We start from the raw sequence: 23,287 nt of genomic DNA on the forward strand, positions 1-23,287 counted from the left end.
GTAGATTTGTTCTTAATTTATAGACCATATCTCATTTTCATTAATGTTTTTATTTATTTTTCATAGATTTATTTATTTTGTTGTTATACAAAAAGAAATAACAAACTAATTTATAGCAAACCCCCTTTGGGAATCCAAAATACATGAAATATTTAAATATAGACAATTGAATACACTTGATTTATTTTATTTTGTTTCTTACCTTTGTTATTAACATTGCAGATATAATCATATAACAATATTAGTTTATATATTTTGATACTTTGTAACAATAATTATGAAACTCATGATTTTTATGATCAAATATTTATTTATATCATATGAGTTCATATTACTATGATAATAATAGTTTGTACTCAACTATATATTTTCATGTCTTACTATATATTTGATCACTATGTTGCATAATTTGTCAATTTATGGACGATTAATATATTATCATGTCTTACTATGCGACAAAAGTTATGAAGACATTGTATCGTTATATTAGAAAACATATCAATGAAATTAATTCACAATTTTTGTGTTTCTGTATATTTCGCTTTATTTTATCAAATTATTAGATAATATTACTAATATACATTTAATAATATTCATACTTATGTGCTTCTAAATATTCGTCAAAATCAATGTCTCATGAGAATGCTCGAGTAATATGTGATTGTTTAACCATATGAATACACAGTTAAGATGAATATTCTTAACCATGTGAATACACAGATAACATGTGTGTTTCTTAATCATTAGAATGTACATTTAACATGTATGTTTCACACGAATGCACGAGTAACATGTGTGCTCTTAACCATATGAATGCACAAATACCATATTTTTTTCTTAACCATATGAATGAATGCATGAATAACATGTGTATTCTTAACTATTAGAATGCACGAGTAACATATGTGTTATTAACCATTAGAATGCACGGGTAACATGTGTTATTAACCAAACGAATACACGAATAACGTATGTGTTATTAAACATACGAATACACGGATAACATGTTTGTTTTTAACCATGTGCCAAAAAATTATTTCCCCGTGCAAATAAATGAGTAACCTACTAGTTACGTTAGCACATATATATAGAAATGTGTTCCATTACTGTTTCATGTGTTCTGTAAAATATAGAATATAAACAAAGTGTATTCTCCGTAGGTGAAGTATGGTTTAATATATATTACTTCACAGTTTTATTGTACAAAACTAGAAGAGGAATAATAGCATAAAAGGAAACAGTGCAGAATAAACACACTAGAAACAGAGTGCAGAAAAAGAAAAATATAAGGTTCTGTTTCTAGTTTAATTATTGTTATGAATTATGATGCAGCCCCAAATTATTATAATTAAGTTCTCAGACCATTCAACAATATATTTTAAAACATCATTCAAGATCGAATTATCATTAGTGGAAACCATAAGCAGTGGCGGATATTGACCATAATTTTAGAGGGGGCAGCATTATGATTTATACATAAATAACATATGAAATCATTAGAATATATATAAATTTTTAATGTAAAAATGAGTTATTCTTTCATGTTTAAATTCCCAAGAAACATGATAAAAATATAACATAACAAATCTATGAAGAAATTCCAAATATTCCAAAGCACAAATAAGCTCATTATCTCTTATAAACATTATATGTATTTTAAACTCAGAAGAATTGAGCATAAAATTAGTTTTTCAATCCTTTCAAATAGAGAATCAACCTAATGTATGCTTGAGATTGATACAAATATTTTTTGAAGGGAAAAATATATAAAGATAGAAATAACAAAATTAAGAATATCATACATAGCAATGGAATAACCCAACTAAAATTAATAAAAAAAAAGTTCACCAACAAAGAATAACAACGTCCATGAATAAAATTTGATGCAAGAAACAAACAAATCATAACTAATCATGTCATGACTTCATAAGCATATGATAATATGCCATGAAAAAAACAATTGAAGAAAACTGATTTATAAAGAGCAAATATAACATTTTTAAGGTGAAAAAATAAATGGGTTTGAGTTGGAGAGTTATCTAAAATGATATTAGGGGAGGGAAATATTGAATTTTTTCTTGTCCAATAAATCGTGTAGAAGTATTATTCTTTGAGAGAATAATATATGCACTAACAATCATTGAATTTTATACTTTTTCACTTCATTACCTACCATTCACCGAGAGAAGAATATATGCACTAACAATGTATGAATTTTATACTTTTTCACTTCATCACCTACCATTCATATTCAATCTTTATTAACTCTTTAAAAAAATTAATCTAAATGAATGATGGATAATGTAGTGAATTTGTATAAATTTTGACATTAATAATACATAAATATAACACTTTTATCCTTAAGTTTTGTTATTAAATTTTAAAATATACAAAAAACAATATCTCTATAATATTTTTTTGAAATATTTGAGGGGGGGCAACTGCCCCCACCTGTCCTAGAGAAGATCCGCCCCTGACCATAAGTTCTTAAACATAGTGTTCTGATATCACATGTAAACTTTATCATGAAAATCATGTGTAAATAGATCTGAAGAATTCATAACTTTCACATCGTAAAATAGTCATAGGTTACCTCTATCCATGATGGTACGATCATCCTTTATGTGTTGTATTGTTCTTTGTCAATGGAGAAACTCTTCTATCTCTTTCCCTTCCTTTCTATGCTCTTCCTTTATTGATGGCCGATAGAGACAAACTTTATGGGTAGAAATATGGACAATGTTACATTTTTCTGATTAGTGTAGTGCTTCCATCAAACACTATATATAGACTTTTTCTCAAGAGTCTTACTATTTTATTGATAACTTTTCATTCAAGAGTTATGTCATTCAAAGAAAAAAATAACATATCTATTCATGTCACAAGAGACACTTCTTGAAGTGAGAAATAAAACTCGTGCTTGGCAGTGAGGAACCAAAAACACAAACTGAAGGAGAAGAGGAAGAAAGAATGAGAGAATTAGGGATTAAAGAAAATTGAATGAATTTGTGTATGTGATTCTCATTAATTGTTCAATCAAAGAATACAATGAAATTATATACAAAAATAGAAACTCATAACAAACTAAACCATAATCGACTTTCCTTTCTAACTAACTTCTAGATAATCTATTTCACATTAGAGTTATTGTTAATGAAAAATAACAGAAGAAGAAGAATAGAGAGAAGAGATGAGAGTTTTGAGTTTGCAATGAATTGTTACTTGATTAACAAGATATCAATCTATTCATACAAGTTTCTATATAAGGCTAACTAACCATAACTACCAAACTAAAAATAGAAACTTCTTAACCAAATCAACTAACTATTGATTACATTCCAATAGTTATTAGCCTCTATACATAACCCACTATCATCCTCATCCTTAATCACATCATCATTTTCATGATCATTTATCACTCCACTTGAACTTGTTTTTGCTGGATTTGAATTACATGGACGATGAATTAATTTTGACACAAAGAATAGTGCATAAAATTGAATAACATAACCATATTGTCAATCGAGGCTACCTTGCCTTGTTGAAATTATAAAATTTGACATGAGGACGAAGGAGCTAGCGTCAGAGAAATAAGAGGATAAAGAAATTAATTATAAATATAGGATTGCCATGTATTTGGTTACATTTTTTACAAGTACTAATTTCGTACCAATAAGCATTTCTCCTCACTACATTCCAGGACCACAAACAGGATATCACAATATTCCAGGACCACAGACAATTGTGGCATGATGCAATCACACGGTTACTCCAACCAAAATATATATGCTGCACTATAAAGTGATTTTATCCACAATTTGAAACCTTGAAAATGGTAAAGTTGTGTATCCTAGGCTATTTTAAGAATATTATTATCACAAAGGTAAAATTTTAGAGATGAAAGTACTAAAGTTCACCTAGGTCCATTAGGCCCCATGAACCCTAATTGGGTACCAACATTGGTGATGGAGTGGTATTCCGCCACTTATCAAGACTGCCTAAATAATAAAAATCAAAAGGTTTGGAAAAACAACACATTTTTTGTTTCACATCTTGTGTCACTGTATGTAACATGAGTTGTGATTAATTGAAGAAAATATATGTTAGTTAAAAATTTAATTAGTAAGTGTTCATCTAACCGATCATACCTTATAATATATGAAATAATACAATATTAGGGGACAAATGTGATCCAAAAATCATTTGCATCTAAAGTGCCAAAACCTTGGGGTCTTGGGCAGATGAATATGATAATGGGCCATTGCCTAGAAAAATTCAAAATCTGATAGAAAAATACTCCTTCTCCCCTCCTTTTTATTCTTCCTGTTGAGATTTTTGTTTTCTTTATAGGATGAAAAGTTCTATCACTTCAATGTAAGTAAATGATTTTATTATCAAAATATTTTTATTAATTTGAACAATTGGAGTGGAAAAGAAAACAATTTAATTCCATTAGTAAACGAAAATTTTAATAAAATACATAACTACTAACAAATTTAATACTAATTTCTTCTTCCTTAAGGTGTATAAAACATTTAAAAAAAGTTTTATAAAAATAATTAATGTTAAACATGAAACTCAAGAATGAATCAAGTGAAAAAATATCTTATATAAAAGTTGTGAAAACATTAAATTTAGGTCTTAAGGTCATATATAGATAATTATAATTAAAAGTTAATTACTAACCACATCAATTTAATCTTTATTATAGTTAAATTATTCAAATAATTTATATTAATTATTTTTATTTCTCAATTTAATAATTATTTTGACAATGACTTTCTCTGAAACTCAATACTCTATAAAGATAGAATGACTTAGTCTTACATAGTACTGGAAAGAAGTGGTACTAATTAATTGAAGATTGCTACTGTCACAATCTTGTCACACAAAACAGTATAACCGTGCTTTGTCACGGGCGATATACTCATGTCATTCGAAAATTCAGAATACACAGAAATAACATATTTACACATACATATTGGTCATGGTATTTCACACAAATGTTGAGAAAATGTGATTTCTATGAGTATGTAGTTTTTTTACATTTTATTATCATATCATTTGTTTATAATTTTGGGTTTTCTTAAATCAGTTAGAGTCAACAATAACAAGTTAACAACCATAAATGGGTCATTTGTATATAGAGGTTATGCATTAAAATAATAAAGGAGTTGTGAACTTAGCTTTCCAATAAAAATTATCCTCATATTAATTTTTATTCTCACGCCTAAGAATTAGTTTTAAGAAAACCTTATAAAATTTACTTTAAAATTAGTACCTATTGTTAGAACAATGAATGTGAAACCCCAAAATAAAAAAGAATGCAAGAATTAAAGTTGTGTGAAGGAAGTAGAATAAACAAGATTAAAGTAATGAAACTGAGACAGAGAATGATTATTGAGAAATATATAGAGGAGGTTACTTGCATTGAAAGAAACGTGTATACGGAAGAATAGATAGAGTGACTTTGTATTATTGTATATGTGTTTTACTGTGAATGAATCATAGGTTATTTATAGTAAGCCACAAACAACTTAACTGAATTTTGAATTACATTTTGAATATCTCCCATGATTCAAAATTACAATTAATCATACATCTAAGCCACTTGAACTTCTACTGATTCAGCCTTTTGGATTCCTATCTTCTTCCTTAGCTCTTTGGATCTATCTATCTTCAATGACTTAGTCATTATATCTGCCAATTGAAACTCACTTCTACAATGCACTAGCTTGATTCTTCCTTCTGCTACCTGCTGTCTTAGATAGTGATACCTTGTTCCAATATGTTTACTTCTGCCATGTGAGACAAGATTTTTGGCTAAATCAATTGCTGACTTATTATCTATCAGCAGATCAATCATTTCTTCATTGTAAATTCCAAGTTCCATTAGCAATGAAGACAACCATAATGCTTGGCATGCTTTTGAACAAGCAGCTATATACTCTGCTTCACAGATTGATAATGCCACTACCTTTTGCTTTTGAGAACACCAAGAAATTTGAGCATCAACAATCACGAAAACATACCCCCATGGTGCTCTTTCTGTCTAGTATATCACCACAACAATATGAGTCAGAGTAGGCCATGAGATGTGAGCTAATCTTCTCATCTTGATGAGGGAAAACAATGCCAAAATCAAGTGTTGCCTTTAGGTATCTTAGGATCCTCTTAGCTGCCAACATGTGAGAGTGTCTTGGATCACTCATGAACCTGCTAACTACACCCACACTGAAGGAGATGTATGGTCTAGTGTGGCCATTATATCTAAAACTTCCCACAATTTGCCTATACATAGATGCATCCACAACAGCTTCTCCCTCACAGTTGTCCAACTTCAGATTCATCTTAGCTGGTGTTTCTGAAGAGTTACAATTCATCATATTGAATTTGCTCAATACTTCAAGTAGGTACTTCCTTTGGTGCATGAATAACCCTCTCTTAGTGTGTTTAAATTCCAGACCAAGAAAGTATGTTAGTCTTCCTAAATCATTCATTTCAAACTCACTATTTAGGCTTCTTTTCAACTCCTCAATTCCCTGTTGTCTGCTACTTGTTATTAGCAAGTCATCCACATACAAGCAAATAAACAATGCATCACAATTCTGGTTTACTGACTTGATGTAAACACCATACTCCACTGCACATTTCTGAAAACTAGATGCACAGAGGAATTTATCAATTCTTTTGTTCCATGCTCTTGGTGCCTGCTTCAATCCATAGAGTGATTTCTTTAATCTTAGCACCTTATTTTCATTTCCTTTGCTAAGGTGGTTGAGACACATATACTAGTTTCTCCAAAGGGCCATTTAGGAAAGTAGACTTAACATCGAATTGCCACAAGTTCCATCTTTTCCAGCTAGCTAGTGCAACTATAAGTCTTATTATCTCCAACCTAGCCACTGGTGCAAAGACTTCAGAGTAGTCAAGCCCTTATTTTTGCATAAACCCTTTAGTTATAAGCCTTGCTTTGTGTTTAGCTAAGTACCATCAGGTTTTAGCTTGACTTTGAAGATCCACTTGACTACTATTGGCTTCTTCTCAGCAGGTAAGTCCACCAATTCCCAAGTGTTGTTCTTCTTTATGGATTTGATGTCTTCTTGCATGGCTGCTCTCCAAGTACTACTGGTTATAGCTTCTTCAAAACTAATAGGTTCTGTATCAACAAACAAAGCCATGTGTTGCACAATAACTCCTTCCTGACTCACTATATCATCAGAATTCATAACATAGTATGATAACTAAGGAGGTGGATTCCTTGCTCTTGTTGATCTTGTACTTTCTTGTTGAGTTGAGGTAGTTGTCTCTATGCTTCCCTCAGTTGGTTCAATGTCATTAACTTCCCAATCAATATGCAGTTTTGCCAAAGGGGTGAGATTTTCCCTTAGTTCTTTCAATGAATTCACTTCATCAAAAACACACATCCTTGCTGAACACCATCTATTTTGTCTCGGGATTATACAACTTGTAGGATCTAGTGTTGTTGTAGCCTAAGAAGATCATAGTTTCACCTTTATCATCAAGTTTCTTCCTCCTCTGGTCTGGTATCTGTTTATAGCATGGAGAACCAAAAATCCTCAAATGTTTCACAGATGGTTTGGTTCCTGACCATGCTTCCTCAGGGACTTGACCCTTAAGTCTTTTAGTTGGGCACCTGTTCAGTATGTAGGCTGCAGTAGATGCTACTTCTCCCCAGAAATCATGTGAGAGTTCTTTGCTTCTTAGCATGCTTCTAACCATATTCATTATGGTTCTATTTCTCCTTTCTACTATCCCATTGTGTTGGGGTGTGTATGTTAGTTCCCATAGGGCTCTGCCACACACCTAGAGGGGGAGTGGTGAATAGGGGATACGATACACAATTGTCGTCGCTCGATAAACACAGAAATTATACAAATTAACACACTGTTTAATTGATGAAAGACAAACTTAATCGATTAAATTATCTGCAGTTAATCGATTATGTAAACCACTTAATCAATTAACTGGTTCAAGTACATCATAAACAGAATTCTTTCGGTCATCCAAGATTACCAAGATTCAACCAAACTTACATGCAATTATATAGAGAATTAAGAATAGTAAATTCACTATATAGAATATGCAAGTATCAGAGGATTATATGCATGTCAAGTTAAGTAAATCAAGTAATGCGGAAATGTAAAAAGATAAGGGAAAGAAGAAGAAGACTCGACTTTTTATCCTGATTTGTTTGTTGTCCATTACAAACTATATCCAGGCCTTCCCTTCTGATCTTGGGAGATTTTATTTTCACTATGGAATCTTCAATGTTTCTTACAAACATAATTCCAATACAAGAATCAAGATGCTTCTTTCTTGGATCTTAAACTTTACTTTTTCGATTTGACTATTCTCATCGCCTAAGAAAACATTTCTTACGATCTAGCCCCAACCAAGAAAAACGCTTACAACCAAGACCTCTTGCTTCTCGCGAAGACACATACTTAACCACATCTAGGGTTTTCCTAAACCTATTCTCTTTCTTTGGTGATACAACACACCAAGAGAACGTGTTATTGCGTAAGTCTAATAGTAATTCTTCAAGTTACATATGCACCTCAATGTGTAGATTATACAATCTTCTACAAATCTAAGAACCCCTAAAAGATCTCACTAATAAAGAAAATACAATGCGTGAGATGCAGGTTTCTTTTTCACAAATTTAACAATAAAAGCTCAACGAGTATCTTGTAAAGATTCACCATTTTCTTTTCTTGAAAGAACACTTGGAAAATCTTTCCTTAAGATATGAAAATTTGAGCTCTAGATTTTCTCAATAATTTGTAAACTCTCTGTTTTCGAAAAGTGTGTTCTAACCCTCTGAATTTTTCTCAAAGTTAAGTTATGAACCAATATGAAATACTTGGGTTAATATACTGTTTTGTTTTTAACTACAGTTAATCGATTATGTTGAGCCTTAATCGATTAACAAGTTTCTTCAAAATAACAGAAAATCGAAACAATTATCAACTTAACCACCTTAATCGATTTTAATCGATTAACGTGTTCAGCCCATGGGTTAATTGATTAACGCAACTATTAATTTATTAACGGTTTTCTAAAACACATTTTAAATGATGAATGAATAAACATCCTACATGATTTATAACCTAATGATAATACAACATGATTTAAAAATACTTTTTAAATGCATTCAAAATATATGATCATGTATGTATATATGTGCATGTAAATCATGTATGTATGCGTGTGCATGTAAATCATGTATGCATGTGAGTCTCATTTTAGATATGACTGATTTTACCTTGTGAGACTTTCATTGGGGTTCATCCTAGCCTAGACTATTACTAAGCAAGCAACTTAGGATCTAATAAAGATATAAACAATACTTAACCCCTAGATCTTCTTTTGCAAGTTTTTGCCTTGTATACTCTTGAGTCTTGACTTTAGTTGATACTTTGTTATTTGTTGATTTGCTCATCTTCTCAAGCTTGTCCTTCAACATTTATGCATGTTGTCAATCCTTTGCCTTCTTCACTCTTTTGTCTTCATCAACTTTTGTGTGTCATTTGTCTTCATCAAAACATTATGTGATGCATGCTTGCCTCTTCAATCTTGCATTCATGCATGCTTACATCTTCAGTGTAGGGGGCAGTCGCCTCATGCACAATTCCTTGTTCCTTGCAAAATTGTTCAAATTCTTTTGAATTGAACTCTCCTCCACCATTTGTCCTTAGTATTTTTATGTGTTTCCCTGATTTCTTTTTCACCAAGGCTTTGAACATCTTGAATACTGAGAATGTTTCACTCTTACTCTTCATTAAATATAACCATATTTTTCTGCCCAACTCATCTACAAATGTAATGAAGTACCTGCTTCCTCTCAAGGAAAGGATGTCAAGTGGCCCACACACATAAGAGTATACCACATGTAGAAGTTCATTTGCCCTGGAAGGTATGTATGAGCTAAATGAGGAAGAGGTGGAAGAAAATAATTGATAAATTCCTTCCCGCATTTGGTTTTCAGAAGTGTGTTGTGGAGTATGGTGTTTACATCAAGTCAATAAACCAGAATTGTGATGCATTATTTATTTGCTTGTATGTGGATGACTTGCTAATAACAGGTAGCAGCCAACAGGGAATTGAGGGTAGTCCTACAACCATTTCTCTAGATCTTAGTAGAGGCTCAAATCTCTGAAATTCAAATGTCCAAACCTCATATGCCACAACGAAGAGTCTTCTACTAATGATAATGCAGAAAGACATTCAGATTCCACAACTGCAAGACTAATTTGGAAGGTCCTGTTCAGAGCCATTGATTGCCCTCATTACTAGTTTCTTCTTTTGATCATAAATTTCCAATGATCCATTGAGTAGTTCCATTGAAAAACCTTTCTCCGATAGTTGTCCCATGCTAATCAGATTGCTTCTCATGTTTGACACATAGAGCACATATGTGATAATAACATGCCTACCATCCTTTCTATTTCTCAATACATCATCAATGCCTTCAGCTTAGATGACTCTATTATCAGCAAATCTAACATTGCTCTTATTCTTTTCATCAAAGTTAACTAGCCAGTCTCTTTTTCCAGTCATATGACTTGAACATCCAGAGTTTATGTACCAAATGTCATTATTCTTGCTAACCTGATTTGTAACCATCATGAGCAAGAGAGGTTGGTCATCCACTTCAGCCTCAATTTCTTCTTTAACCATGTGTGCTTCACTATGTTGCTTGCATCTACCATCACTTTGACCAAGAGGAGCTTTGCATTCATTTTAGAAATGGCATGTTCTTTTAGAGTTAAAACATCTCACCTTCTTTCTATCTATTGATCTTCTTCCACCTTTCCACTGATTTAGGCTTCCTCTTCTTGTGAGTTTTCTGATTTGTCATGATCAATCCTGTCTTGATCTCTATGTTGAGAATTCTTGTGATTTCCACTTCTGAATTCTTTTCTTCCACCTCTTCCTCAAAATCCATTTCTTCCACCAAAGCTCCTTCTATCTATGAAGTGAGCTTGTAAAGCCTGGTCAACAGGTTTTCCAGTGGACCTTTCAATGAGTCTTTGCTCATGAGCCTCAAGATATCCTTGAAAATCCTCGACCTTCATGTCCTCAACTTTCTTGGATTCCTCAATTGCCACTACAATATGGTCAAAGTTTGGTGTTACAGTGCGTAAGATCTTCTCAATGATGGATTGATCACTGATTTTATCTCCATATGCCTTCATTGCATTGGTATGTGTTATAATTCTGTTAAAGAATTGAGCCACTCTCTCATTAGTCTCCATATGCATCAACTCATATTGGCGTCTAAGAGTTTGCAGCCTCACCTTCTTCAGTTGTTTAACAACTCGGTTGCAAGCTTCAAGAATCAACCATGCATCCTTTGAATTTTCAGCACCAGAAATATTTTCAAAGTGTGCTTCATATACACATTGATGTAGAAGAAACATTGCCTTGTAATCCTTCCTTTTGTTCTCCTTGTATAGCTTCCTTTGTTCTTCTGTTGCACTTACAACAAGGGTTTCCAATCCTTGCTCAACAATCTCATCTACATCTTGATACCCCATTAGTGCCTTCATTTGCACTCTCCATCGGTTCTAATTTTTTCCATCTAGAATTGGAAGATTTGCTAGGAAATTGCCACTGTTTTGTCCCATTGCTTTTGAGGGTGATTGATCAAGATTAGAGTGAGTTCTTGGATCTTTCAACCTAGTTCTTGATACCAATTTTGTTAGAACAATGAATGTGAAACCCGAAAATGAAAAAGAATGCAAGAATTGAAGTTGTATGAAGGAAGTAGAATAAAGAAGATTGAAGGAATGAAACTGAGACAGAGAATGATTATTGAGAAATATACAGAGGAGTTTACTTGCATTGAAAGAAACGTGTATATGGAAGAATAGATAGAGTGACTTTGTATTATTGTATATGTGTTTTATTGTGAATGAATCATAGGCTGTTTATAGTAAGCCATAACCAACTTAACTAAATTTTGAATTACATTTTCAACACCTATAAAAATAGATGATATATTACTCGCATGTAACTATAGAAAAAACTCAAAGAAAAACCTCACCATTAATTAGTGGTTGTGATTTTTATTTGTACTTTTCTTTTACTATGGGTAAGATATTTTGACACACATAAAACTCGTACTTTTTTCCACTAAATTGTGATAAGCTATTCTTGGTATAACTTATTTTACCAAAAAATAGAATTTACACATAAACTAGGATTTGTTATTGTTTACACATTTATGCTTCATTTGGTGGTTGTACAAGATAAAGAAGATAGAAAGATAAGGATAAGAGAAAGAAAGATGTGAGGAAGAGAAATATGTGAAATAGAGTAAATTTTTATGATGTTTGATAGAAGAGAAGAAGAAAAATAAATAAAGAGAAAACAATATTTTCTTCTCTTACTTTTTTGTTGCTTGAATAGAAAATGACAAGAGAAAGATGTTTATAGTTCAAAGGACAAAAATATTCCTAAAATAAAGAAAAGAGAGAGTACAATATTATTTTATTACTAATTAAAAATAAATTTTAATATTTTAAAGTATATATTTTATTATAATTCAATTAAATTTTTTAATTTATATTTTTTATATCCAAAATAGACTAATTAAATGGTATATTTGACATTTCAAACAAAATTGTCATCATCTCTTCATTTTCTCACCAAATTGGAAGAGAGATGATCTATGGTGGGTCATACATATTTTTTCTTCTCTCTTTTCTTTATCTCTTCACAACCAAAGAGAAGAAATTCTTCATTCCTCTTTAGTCTTTCTCAGTCTTTTCTCTCCGATCTAATTCCATGCTACCATTGGTAAAAATTTAGGTAATGAATATGTTAGAGTTATTATTAGTCAAATTAAAGTGATAAGGCAACTAATATTTATGAATATAATTGTTATGAAAATAATTATGTAAATACCAAAAGTCTTATTTTATTATGAACAAAATTAGAAATAAGAAAATTATCATTATGAAAAAATGTAAATTCAAAGAGATATCGCCCTTCATGAAAGAGTACACACTTATTCTAATATGAGTTATGGTCCCTAAGTCATATGCATCAGTAATCAATTCATTTCTTTTTTCTAATATCTCATCATTAGAAATGATAAACTTTCTTATCACTAAGAGAATTATGCATAATAACTTGGAATACAAAAGAAACCTACATGTTCCACCATGAATGGTAAATCTATAAGATTAATGCCTCCATTCTACTTGACATGAATAATCATGATTATATGATGATAATGTTCATCATCTCTAATATTTAATTTTAAAAAATATTAAAGTCAACATCATTGGCCTAGTACTTGGTCGAAGACTCGCAATCAGAGGCACATGACTAGGCCAAGAACCTTCGACAAGACTCATAAACTTGGTCGAGGACCTTTAGTCAGACTCAAGAAACTTGGTCGAGGATTTTCGGTCAAACTCGTGACCAATAAGACATATGGTCGAGGCATTTGGCACATGACCATAAGCAATAACACGAGTCACTAGGCACATTCACACACGACTAGACATATGAGTTGGGACATTATGGTATACACATTGACAAAAGACTTAGCAAATCATGGCACACACATTGGCACACTTCTTAAGATACCAGAATAAGCATTGGTATGATCAGACCTTGATTGACCTGAGTATATTGACAATGGATATCTTTGGTTGGTTTATTTTTGTATGGGCACAAACATTTAGTTTGAATTTATTTTAGATGGTTCTAGAAAAATGGGTTTTCCAAAAGTTTGTTAAGTTAGTTAGACTTGTTTTTAGGGGATATTATTCAAGTGGTTAAAGGGTAGCTTACTTCTTAAGCAATTAGGTTCTTGAATTCTTACTCAATTAATGAGAATGAGTATTATTCAGCCATTAATAAAAAAAATTTCCCAACCATAAAAGCCTTTCCTAACATTGATGCATTAGTTAAAGCTAATTCTTGCTACCAAAAAATTTAAAAAGTGAAATTCCTTCTTAATTATGGCATACAAATGTCATAAATTTTCGGTCTAAAACTCTACCTTCCCCTTCACGGCTTACAGCTACACTTCACATTTGCATTTACAATAATCAAATTACTATCTAATTAACTCTCAAAGCATACATCAATATCAATATTCTACTTTCCTCTAAATTAGATATAAAAGTTTCCTCTACTCTCTACAAAACCAGATCCAGCTGCTGAAGCAGATGCTGGCCAAAATTGAGCATTTTTGACCTTTGATATGCTTGCCAATACACTTAATGGAGTCACATCCCCAACTACTGTCACCTTCTTTGCCTTAAAATCTATGTTGAATGAAGTAACTCCTGCCCATACAATTAACAATATTAAGAATTAAGATTAAGGTACCTTATTAAAGAAATGACTTAAATGTTATATGTGTATATATATAGGAAATGTTTCCACTAAGAAACAGTTTTCATATAAAAACTGTGAGAAAAATAAATCTGGGTCTTACAAGCATACATGAATGATCTATATTATACTTGACCGTTTAAGTAAGATCCAATGGTTCATATTAACTGTTCTTATTTCTCATAGCAATACATATATATATAAATAAAAGGTTTGATGAAATGTATGTGGAGGTTATGTGTGTACCTTTCATTCTGGAGAGGTGTTTCCTGACCTTTCCTTCACATCCTTTGCAGTGCAAGGAAACCCTCAGTTCCACAACCTGCTAAAAGATTCTTTCAAATAGTATAGAAATTGAGCATATAGTTTTACTATCAATTGTCCAATTCAATCTACTGCATAAACTAGTCTTAGTTATTCCACAAATATATGCAAACAAAAACTTGCTTATTAATTACTATTTATGTATCATCTCATAAATTAAAAAGCCCTCTAGTTCACCTGGGAGATTACTCACACTTTTCATGTTTATAGCACAAAGTCTAAAAAGTGTTGGGAAATTGTCCTTCTTGGATGCACAGAAAACATTTCTGTGAACTAAAAGACTTGCCAACTATTTTAAATAGTGGTTCCCGTCACGATTGCGATTATTGTAATTGCAACCGCTGATATGCAGATTGTGCCGTTGCGATGTGAATTATTTTGTGATTAAAAAAATATTTTTGAATTTGATACAGCTTAACTGTGGTCCAATACACATTGCCTTGAGATCCAATGCGGCTACATTATTGTAATACAGTGTCATATAGCACAGATATGATGCATTCTGCAATTTGAATTAGTGGACTTGCCTATTCATGCACATATGGAAAAGATTAGTATACTTGTAGTTAAGACTTAAGAGGACTTAGACAAAAAATAAATACATAAAGTTCAGATTGGAGAGTCCTAGTTATATTCTATCTGTATGAAGTGAGTGAGAAAGAGAGAAAACTACTAACCTGGTTTGATGAATCAGAATTTATAAGACAAGAGGTAGAGGGTTTAGATGCATGGATAGTTTCAATTTGCTCAACAACTTGAGCCTTTTTATTATCATTAACCATAGCTAATGCCAAAACTGGTCCATTATCTGATAAACCATCCACTAAGTTCATGTCACTAAGCAAACATCTAGTTGAACCAGGAGGAGTGAGTAATTCACCATGTGGCTTAAGCCAACTCCTCCTCATAACACTATCAATTGGCTTAGAACAGTAACTATTGGTCACATTTTCAGTGACCCTTTCTGCTGTACTTTTCTTCTTCTGATCATGACCCTTTATTGTTTTTTTCTTCTTCTGTCCATATGGTTTGGAAGATGAGTCATTCTTGGCCTTTTGGTTTTGTAATTCATGGTAAGGTTTGGGGTCAATGGGTATCTGAGAAGAAGAATTAGAACATGGGGTAGTGAGTGCTTTTGATATGGTTCTTCTTGAATCACTGATAATGGGGTTGTAACGGTCAATGGCTTTTCCTCCAAGTTGAATGGTGTTTGAAGAGGAACATGATGCTGCTGGATCCATGTTAAGACATATGGCTGTTGAGGCTTGTGAAGCACAGAAGATATCAATGTGTTTCATCTTTTGGATAATGGTTAAACAGAAGAAATAGTGGTTTAAAGAAGCTAGAGCAAATAGAAGGGGAGAGATAAAGAGAGAACTTGTAAACCAAAAAAAGGTTGGTACCTATTCCTCTTAGCTTCAATTACTTTTAGGGATGGATGAGTAACTAGTTGAACTGAGATATAGTAAATGAACAAAACATATATACCTCTCTCTTAGTTGACAGTATTCTCTCCAATACTAGAGATAGTTTTTACCCTCTCATTAAGTACACAATCACTTATCATTTGTTCCTAGAAACTTTTGTTACATGTGTAGGATCAATCAATATTTACCAATAAGTCAAAAATAATACTTTATTTTAACTTTATTTTATTAAAATAATATATTATATTGACATGTATAGATATAAATAGAGTAAGACATGAATGAGAACACCAAATTGGGATAAGTGATCACATCCCACAATTACTTCATAATAGTCCATTGTGTCTATATCATGTATGTATATGACAATCATGCATATGATATTTTTGGACACGTTTAACTATATTTTATATTTCTTTTATTGTATTATGTGTATATTTGTATCGTATAGTACCCATGCTTTTTTTGCCAGAATCAACTAAATAGATTTTGTATCAACATATTTATATCAAATAATAAATGAAATTAAAAGGATTTGATTTTAATGTAGGGTCTTCTAAGTTTTAAATAAGATGGTGATACTCAAATCAGCAGAATTGTATAGAAGAGATTCGGATGATGTAGATTTAATTTGATTTCTTTCTCCCATCCTATCTATCTCACAATATCCCAATTTTTTTGTTTGTTTAATCCATTGGATTTGTATTGGTTCCATTGAAATAGCAAAATTTAATTGAATATTTTTTCTATTATAGAGGTAGCATTACAAGAAAATTGAATGAAAAGATATGATTGAAAGACAGAGAGATCCATCGGGGACCTCATCCATAAATAATACACCCAAAATAAGATCTACATATTAAGGTTGTTCATATATTTGTCATTGGTTTTATCATGTCAATAGGAATGCTTCACGTGTGTTAGGATCAAATGTCATAAAAATTAATCAATGCAAAACTGTACTAGTTTGTAAGGAATGGAAGAATATCCTAAATAGCTATATCCTTATTGGCACTGTATGAAGAGGATGAGGATAGAGAGCAGAGGAGAATCAATTTTATGTTAAGACATATCAAAATAGAGTGATATTTTATGAGATACAACTAACATTTCTATTGCTTTAAAGTATGAAAATGATGTTTATTATTCAGTTAGTATACTGAATTGCTTTTACTCCTTTCTTGTTTTCATTATGTGATACAAAACTAATAGGTGATGCTATCTATTTTTCTAGTGGTTAACATTGTTGATATATTGTTTTCCTCTTCCGTTTCTTCCTGAGAGTATTTAAGTTAGGACCTGAATTCAAATATTCAGACAAATCTTCTTGTATAGCTTTAGGTCCCAATTTTTCTCAATTTCACTAGGGTGTTAGATTAGAATATATTTTTTTATTGGTGGAATGAAAGCCACAATTTTAAGATTTAGGCAATGGTCGAAATCTTGAGATCAAGATTGTGACGCATCATCTCACAATAGTAATATAACACCCTAGTGAAAAATATATTCAATTAGTACATGTAAAAGTTTTGAAGACCAGAATTGTTCTTTACTCAATTTATTTTCTCTCTCATCCACCTAACCTTTGTTCGTAGTCTGGGTAGTTAAGGAACAAAGATTGTGGTTACTAGAAAAGCATCAAACTTGCATAAACATTTGATGCTGGTTGCACATGATTGACATGAACATGAGAACTCAAAGATGATAAAGGGCTTGTGAAAGAATAAAAACCCAACATTATTATGATTCTATAGGAACAAATTCTCCCACCAAGTAAACCAATTGGAATATTGCTTTCCTATGGATGGATAGATGAGATGCAAAGCGACTTTCTTTATCTTAGGAAAAAAATTTCTTTTTGAAAACTCATAGAATCATATGCTTCTATTGCTTTCTTATTTCCCTTGCATTGCCCACCCCATTTTTGAGTTGTTCCTTGATTCCTTTGTAATGCAATTTATTCTATACATGAGATTGAGAGCATTAGCACCACAGTGGACATGATTTGTTTCTGTCTGACTAATAGATTATACAAATGCAGTTAAGACCATAGTTATTAATAAAGACTTTTTTATGGCGAACCTGGTATGTTAGTGATTTTTGTAATTCAGTTTGTTAGTTTAGTTACGCTTGCTATTTTAGTAAGTAATTAGTTGATCCTTTGTTAATTGTTATAAATAGAAGGTATTCACATTATAAATATACTACTTCACTTCACTTTCAATATAATCTTGACATACATACCTCTCAAACTTTCTCATCTTCTCTGCTTATTCACTTCTGCCCTCTATTACTCATTCATTCACTTTCACTTTGTTCATTCTTCTACACTCTGTGTGTCGTGCAGTTTCAATTCTACCAGTGGTATTAAGAGCTACACGATCCTCGGTGGATTTAAGATACAAGGAAAGAGACATGTGTAAAGGGAGAAGAAGAATTAGATTTTGTGTGAATCCAAAAACCAACAAGGAACAATATGATAAAGAAGAAATAGGAGAAGACACACTATATAGAGGGTGAATTTTCACAATGACAAACAACAATGGTTTTGCTATGACCTTGCTAGTTCTTGATGGCAAGAACTATGATAGATGGAGAAACCAAATGAAGGCGATATTTGAATTTCAAGAGGTCTATGAGATTGTGCAGAATGTGTACCAAGAAATTGGTGAAAATGCTACTGAAGCTCAAATAGCAACCTACAAGGAAGCAAAGAAAACTGCAAAACATTGTTCCTCTTTCGTCAGTGTGTTAATGAAGCCAATTTTGAGAATATTGTCGGAGAAGAAACAACAAAGCAGGCCTAAGATAACTTGGAGAAGAGTTATAAGGGTGCTACAAAGATCAAGAAGGTGAGATTGCAGCTCTGCGCAGACAGTATGAGCTCCTTCAAATGGATGAAAATGAGACGGTTTCAGAATATATTACCAAGATTCTATCACTCACAAACCAAATGAGTCATGTGGGGAGGAGATGAAGGACCATTATGTGGTTGAAAGGATACTTAGAAGTATCACATAGTAGTTGCAATAGAAGAATCCAAGAATCGTGAAGAATATAAGATTGAGGAATTGCAAGGATCTCTTAAAGACCATAAATTAAGGTTGAAAGAGAGGAATCCAGATATACATGATGATCAAGCATTGTAGGCAAAGTTCAACAAGAAACTCTCTAGTCAATGGAACAAGAGAAATAAAGAAAAAGGACAGAACAATAGATAGAGGACCAATGAACAATGGTCTTCATCAAGAATATGATCAAAGCAAGAGTTCACACAAGAACATAGACAATAGAAAAAAATTAGACAAGAAAAAGGTGCAATATTACAACTGCAGGAATTATGGGCACTTAGCATCTAAATGCAAACTAAACAAATGGCTAAAGATAAAAGAAGAGGAGGCTAGGTTGGAACAAGCTGAGAATTCCAATGAATTTAATGATGATCATTGGCTGCTAATGACAACTACAAGGGAGTGATGAGAATGCTGATTTTTAGTACCTAGACATTGGCTGCTCCAACCATATGACAAGAAGGATAGACTAGTTTAGAACCCTTGATGAGACAACCAAAAGTAAGGTGAATTTTGCTTATCATAGCTCAGTCTCAGTTTAAGGGATTGGTAAGGTAATGATCCAAAGACATGATGGCATAAAGTCATACATATCCAATGTGCTCTATGTACCAAAGATAAAGACTAACATACTTAGCCTTGGTCAATTGTTGGAAAATGTTTATGAGATGGTGATGAAGAATGGTGTGCTCACTATTTTTGATAAAAACAATCATAAGATTCTAAAGGCACCCCTTTCATCAAATAGAACATTCAAAATTTATATACAAATGGGTGAGAAAAAGTGCCTTAAAGCAAATGTATATCAGAACACATGGTTGTGGCATAAAGATATGGACATATAAGCTTTAGAAGTTTAACAAGAAGCTCATTTGTCTAAAAAATTCCCTCAAGAATAGAGAAATCTTTGGAATTAATCTATAGCAGTGTGTGTGTCCCTTTTGAGGTAGATTCAATTGGAGGAATAGATATTTCCTAACATGTATTGATGATCATATTAGAAAAGTATGAATATATCTAATAAGGAGGGAAAGTGAAGTATTTGAGAAATTTCAGAGGTTTAAAGCTCTAGTAGAAAGGAAGAGTGAGTAGAAATTGAAACAATTGAGGTCAGATGGTGGAGATGAGTATATGTCTGACGAGTTCAATGAATTACGCATCAAAGAAAGGATTCACCCTGAATTAATAGCCCCCTACACACCTCAACACAACGATACTGTAGAAAAGTAAAATAGAACCATACTCAACATGACTAGAAGTATGCTAAATACCAAAAACTTGTCAAAGAAGTTTTGGAGAGAGGCTATATCAACTATAACATACATCATCAATAGAAGTCCTACTAAGAGATTGGACTAAAGACCCCTGAAGAAGAATGATCAGGCCATAAACCAAGTGTAAGACACCTTAAAGTCTTTGGTTCCATTTGCTATGATCATGTAGCTAAAGCAAGGAGGAGGAAACTTGATGTTAAGGGTGAGAAGTTGATATTCTTGGGTTATCACACTACTGATGCATACAGAGTTTTTGATCCACATAATCAGAGATTTATGATATGCAAAAATATGAGATTTGATGAAAGTCAATATTGGAAATGGAACTAGAATGAAAATGACACTACTATTGAAACAAGGTTGCAACTTGATGAAATTGAAGAAAATATTAGCGACAATGTTGAAAGTGAGGAAATTGAAGCTCAACCTTCAAGTAACATCATAACATCTCAGGATGAGACAACCATCATCTAGGCTCATGGATTGTGAAGTTTTTTCTGATTCTAGAACCACAGCAAATGGTGACTTTGTGCATATGATATTACTTGCAGAAATGGAACCACTGAGCTTGGAAGAAGCTCTTGAACAAACACAATGGATTGAGGCTATTGAGGAGGATTTGAGGTCCACTAAAAGAAACAAATCATGGACCTTAACAAATTGACCACTAGGAAAGAAGGCTATAGCTGTGAAATGAGTGTTTAAGACTAAACTAAATCCAAATGGTGAGGTCTCCAAATACAAAGCTAAATTAATTGCAAAGGGATTTCTACAGAAGCAAGGTATTGATTACGATGAGGTGTTTGCTCTAGTTGCTAGACTTGAGACAATAAGACTTGTGGTTGCTCTAGCTTGCTGCAATTGTTGGGAGATTCATCAAATGTATGTAAAGTCTATATTCTTGAATGGACCTTTAGACAATGAAGTCCTTGTGACAAAACCACCAGGTTTTGAAGCAGGAGGCAAATACGATTTAGTGTACAAGTTGCATAAGGCTCTCTATGGACTTAAGCAAGCTCTAAGAGCATGGAATAGGAAAATAGACGCATTCCTACTGCAACTAGAATTCACAAAGTGCACCACTGAATATGGTGTGTATGTGAAGGGAAAGCACACAAAAGATCTTCTCATACCATGCCTCTATGTGGATGATCTTCCCATAATTGGTGCAAATCTCAACAACATCCTAGCATTTAAGAATGAAATGCAACGTGAATTCAAAATGACAAACCTATGAGAATTATCCTAGTTCCTAGGCATAGAATTCAAGAGGATCGAGCATGGAATTTTTATGCACCAAAGTAAATACACTGCTAATGTATTACAAAGACTTCAGATGGTGAATCATAACCCAGTTGCAACCCCTATTGAAACTAGAATTGTGTTATGCCAAGAAGAAACAAATCAGCAAATGGAGAAGACATTATTCACGCAAATAATAGGCTCATTGTGATACATTTGCAACTTTAGACCAGACATTGTATATGGAGTTGGGTTGGTAAGCATGTTTATGGAATCTCCTCAACAAAGTCACTTAGGTGCAGTGAATAGGCTATTGAGATACTTGAAAGGAACTATAGGCTATGGAATCATGTATCCTACATAATTGAATAGCACCAGTAATAATAAGTTAGTTGGTTTTTCTGATACAGATCGGTGTGGTGATAAATCAGATAGGAAGAGTACCACAAGTTATGTATTCCATATAGGCAATGCTCCTATGAGTTGGTGCTCTAAGAAGCAGGATGTGGTTGTCTTATCTTCGTGTGAAGCTGGATATATTGCAGCTAGCATGAGTGCATGTCAAGCTATGTGGTTAGGTGCATTGATGGAAGAGTTAAGGCTGAAAAATAGAAGATGGAATGCAACTAATGGTAGACAAAAAATCTGCTATTAAATTAGCAATGAATTTGTTGCTCATGGAGGAAGCAAACACATTGAAACAAGATTTCACTACATTAGAGAACAAGTAAGTAAAGGAAAGATATTGCTGAATTTCTACAACTCGGAAAATCAGTTGGTTGACATTCTTACCAAACCACTGAAGAAGGAAAGGTTTGAGAAGTTAAGAACGAAGATAAAATTAGGAAGAATGAATAAAAACTAAATTAAGGAGGAGTGTTAGTGATTTTTGTAATTCAGAATGTTAGTTTAGTTAAACTTGTTATTTTTAGTTAGTTAGTTCATTTGTTATAAATAGAAGGTATTCACTATTCACATTGTAAATATACTACTTCACTTCACTTCCAATACAATCTTGAAATACATACATACCTCTCAAACTTTCTCATTTTCTATGCTTATTCACTTCTACCCTCTATTACTCATTCATTCACTCTCGCTTTTTTCATTCTTCATTCTGTGTGGTTCGCAGTTTCAACTCTAACATGGTATACGGTATGTGGAATTCGATGTGTGGTAGGTAGATTAAACAAGGAAACCATGTGACTGAGAACTAATGCTTGTCTTACCTAGTATGGGTATGTATTTGGTACCTGTACTTATTGGGTGGATGCTTAACAATACATACACTCTTACATCATAAGTATGTACGTAATATCACTCAAATACAAATCATTAATTAAAGTGTATCACAAGTTTATTTACAACATGAAACATTAGATAAGATCAAAATATGAAAGTCGTTAAAGTTCCCTTCATTATTTTAAATAGAGCAACAGATAAAAGGATGCAATGCATCATATTAAAGTCATTAAGCTAGGGAGGGCATAAATGGCATTTTCTGTTAGTGATAGCCTGAAAACTAACACGTAAGAAATGTGATAATATATGCCTTGGTTCACTAATA

The 23,287-nt window shown here is 32.5% G+C and overlaps 1 protein-coding gene across 1 annotated transcript; it reads right to left on the reverse strand.

Moving 5' to 3' along the window:
• On the reverse strand, nucleotides 14,028–16,211 carry LOC109347563 (protein SODIUM POTASSIUM ROOT DEFECTIVE 2-like). The gene is made up of 3 exons (XM_019587479.1): nucleotides 15,384–16,211; nucleotides 14,629–14,704; nucleotides 14,028–14,333 (listed from the first exon to the last, which is right to left on the reverse strand). The coding sequence occupies exons 1-3, from the start codon at nucleotides 16,002–16,004 to the stop codon at nucleotides 14,158–14,160; spliced, it is 873 nt and encodes a 290-aa protein (XP_019443024.1). The 5' UTR covers nucleotides 16,005–16,211; the 3' UTR covers nucleotides 14,028–14,157.

Source organism: Lupinus angustifolius, chromosome LG05, assembly GCF_001865875.1.
Source record: "Lupinus angustifolius cultivar Tanjil chromosome LG05, LupAngTanjil_v1.0, whole genome shotgun sequence".
Classification (NCBI taxonomy): Eukaryota; Viridiplantae; Streptophyta; class Magnoliopsida; order Fabales; family Fabaceae; genus Lupinus; species Lupinus angustifolius.

Bases quoted from the DNA above. Each gene is read 5' to 3' on its own strand.
- LOC109347563 (XM_019587479.1), bottom strand. From the start codon at position 16,004: ATGAAACACATTGATATCTTCTGTGCTTCACAAGCCTCAACAGCCATA. The intron at 14,705-15,383 runs GTTAGTAGTTTT...ATCTTTTAGCAG, and splicing joins ATTCTGATTCATCAAACCAG to GTTGTGGAACTGAGGGTTTC. The intron at 14,334-14,628 runs GTACACACATAA...TTGTATGGGCAG, and splicing joins ACACCTCTCCAGAATGAAAG to GAGTTACTTCATTCAACATA.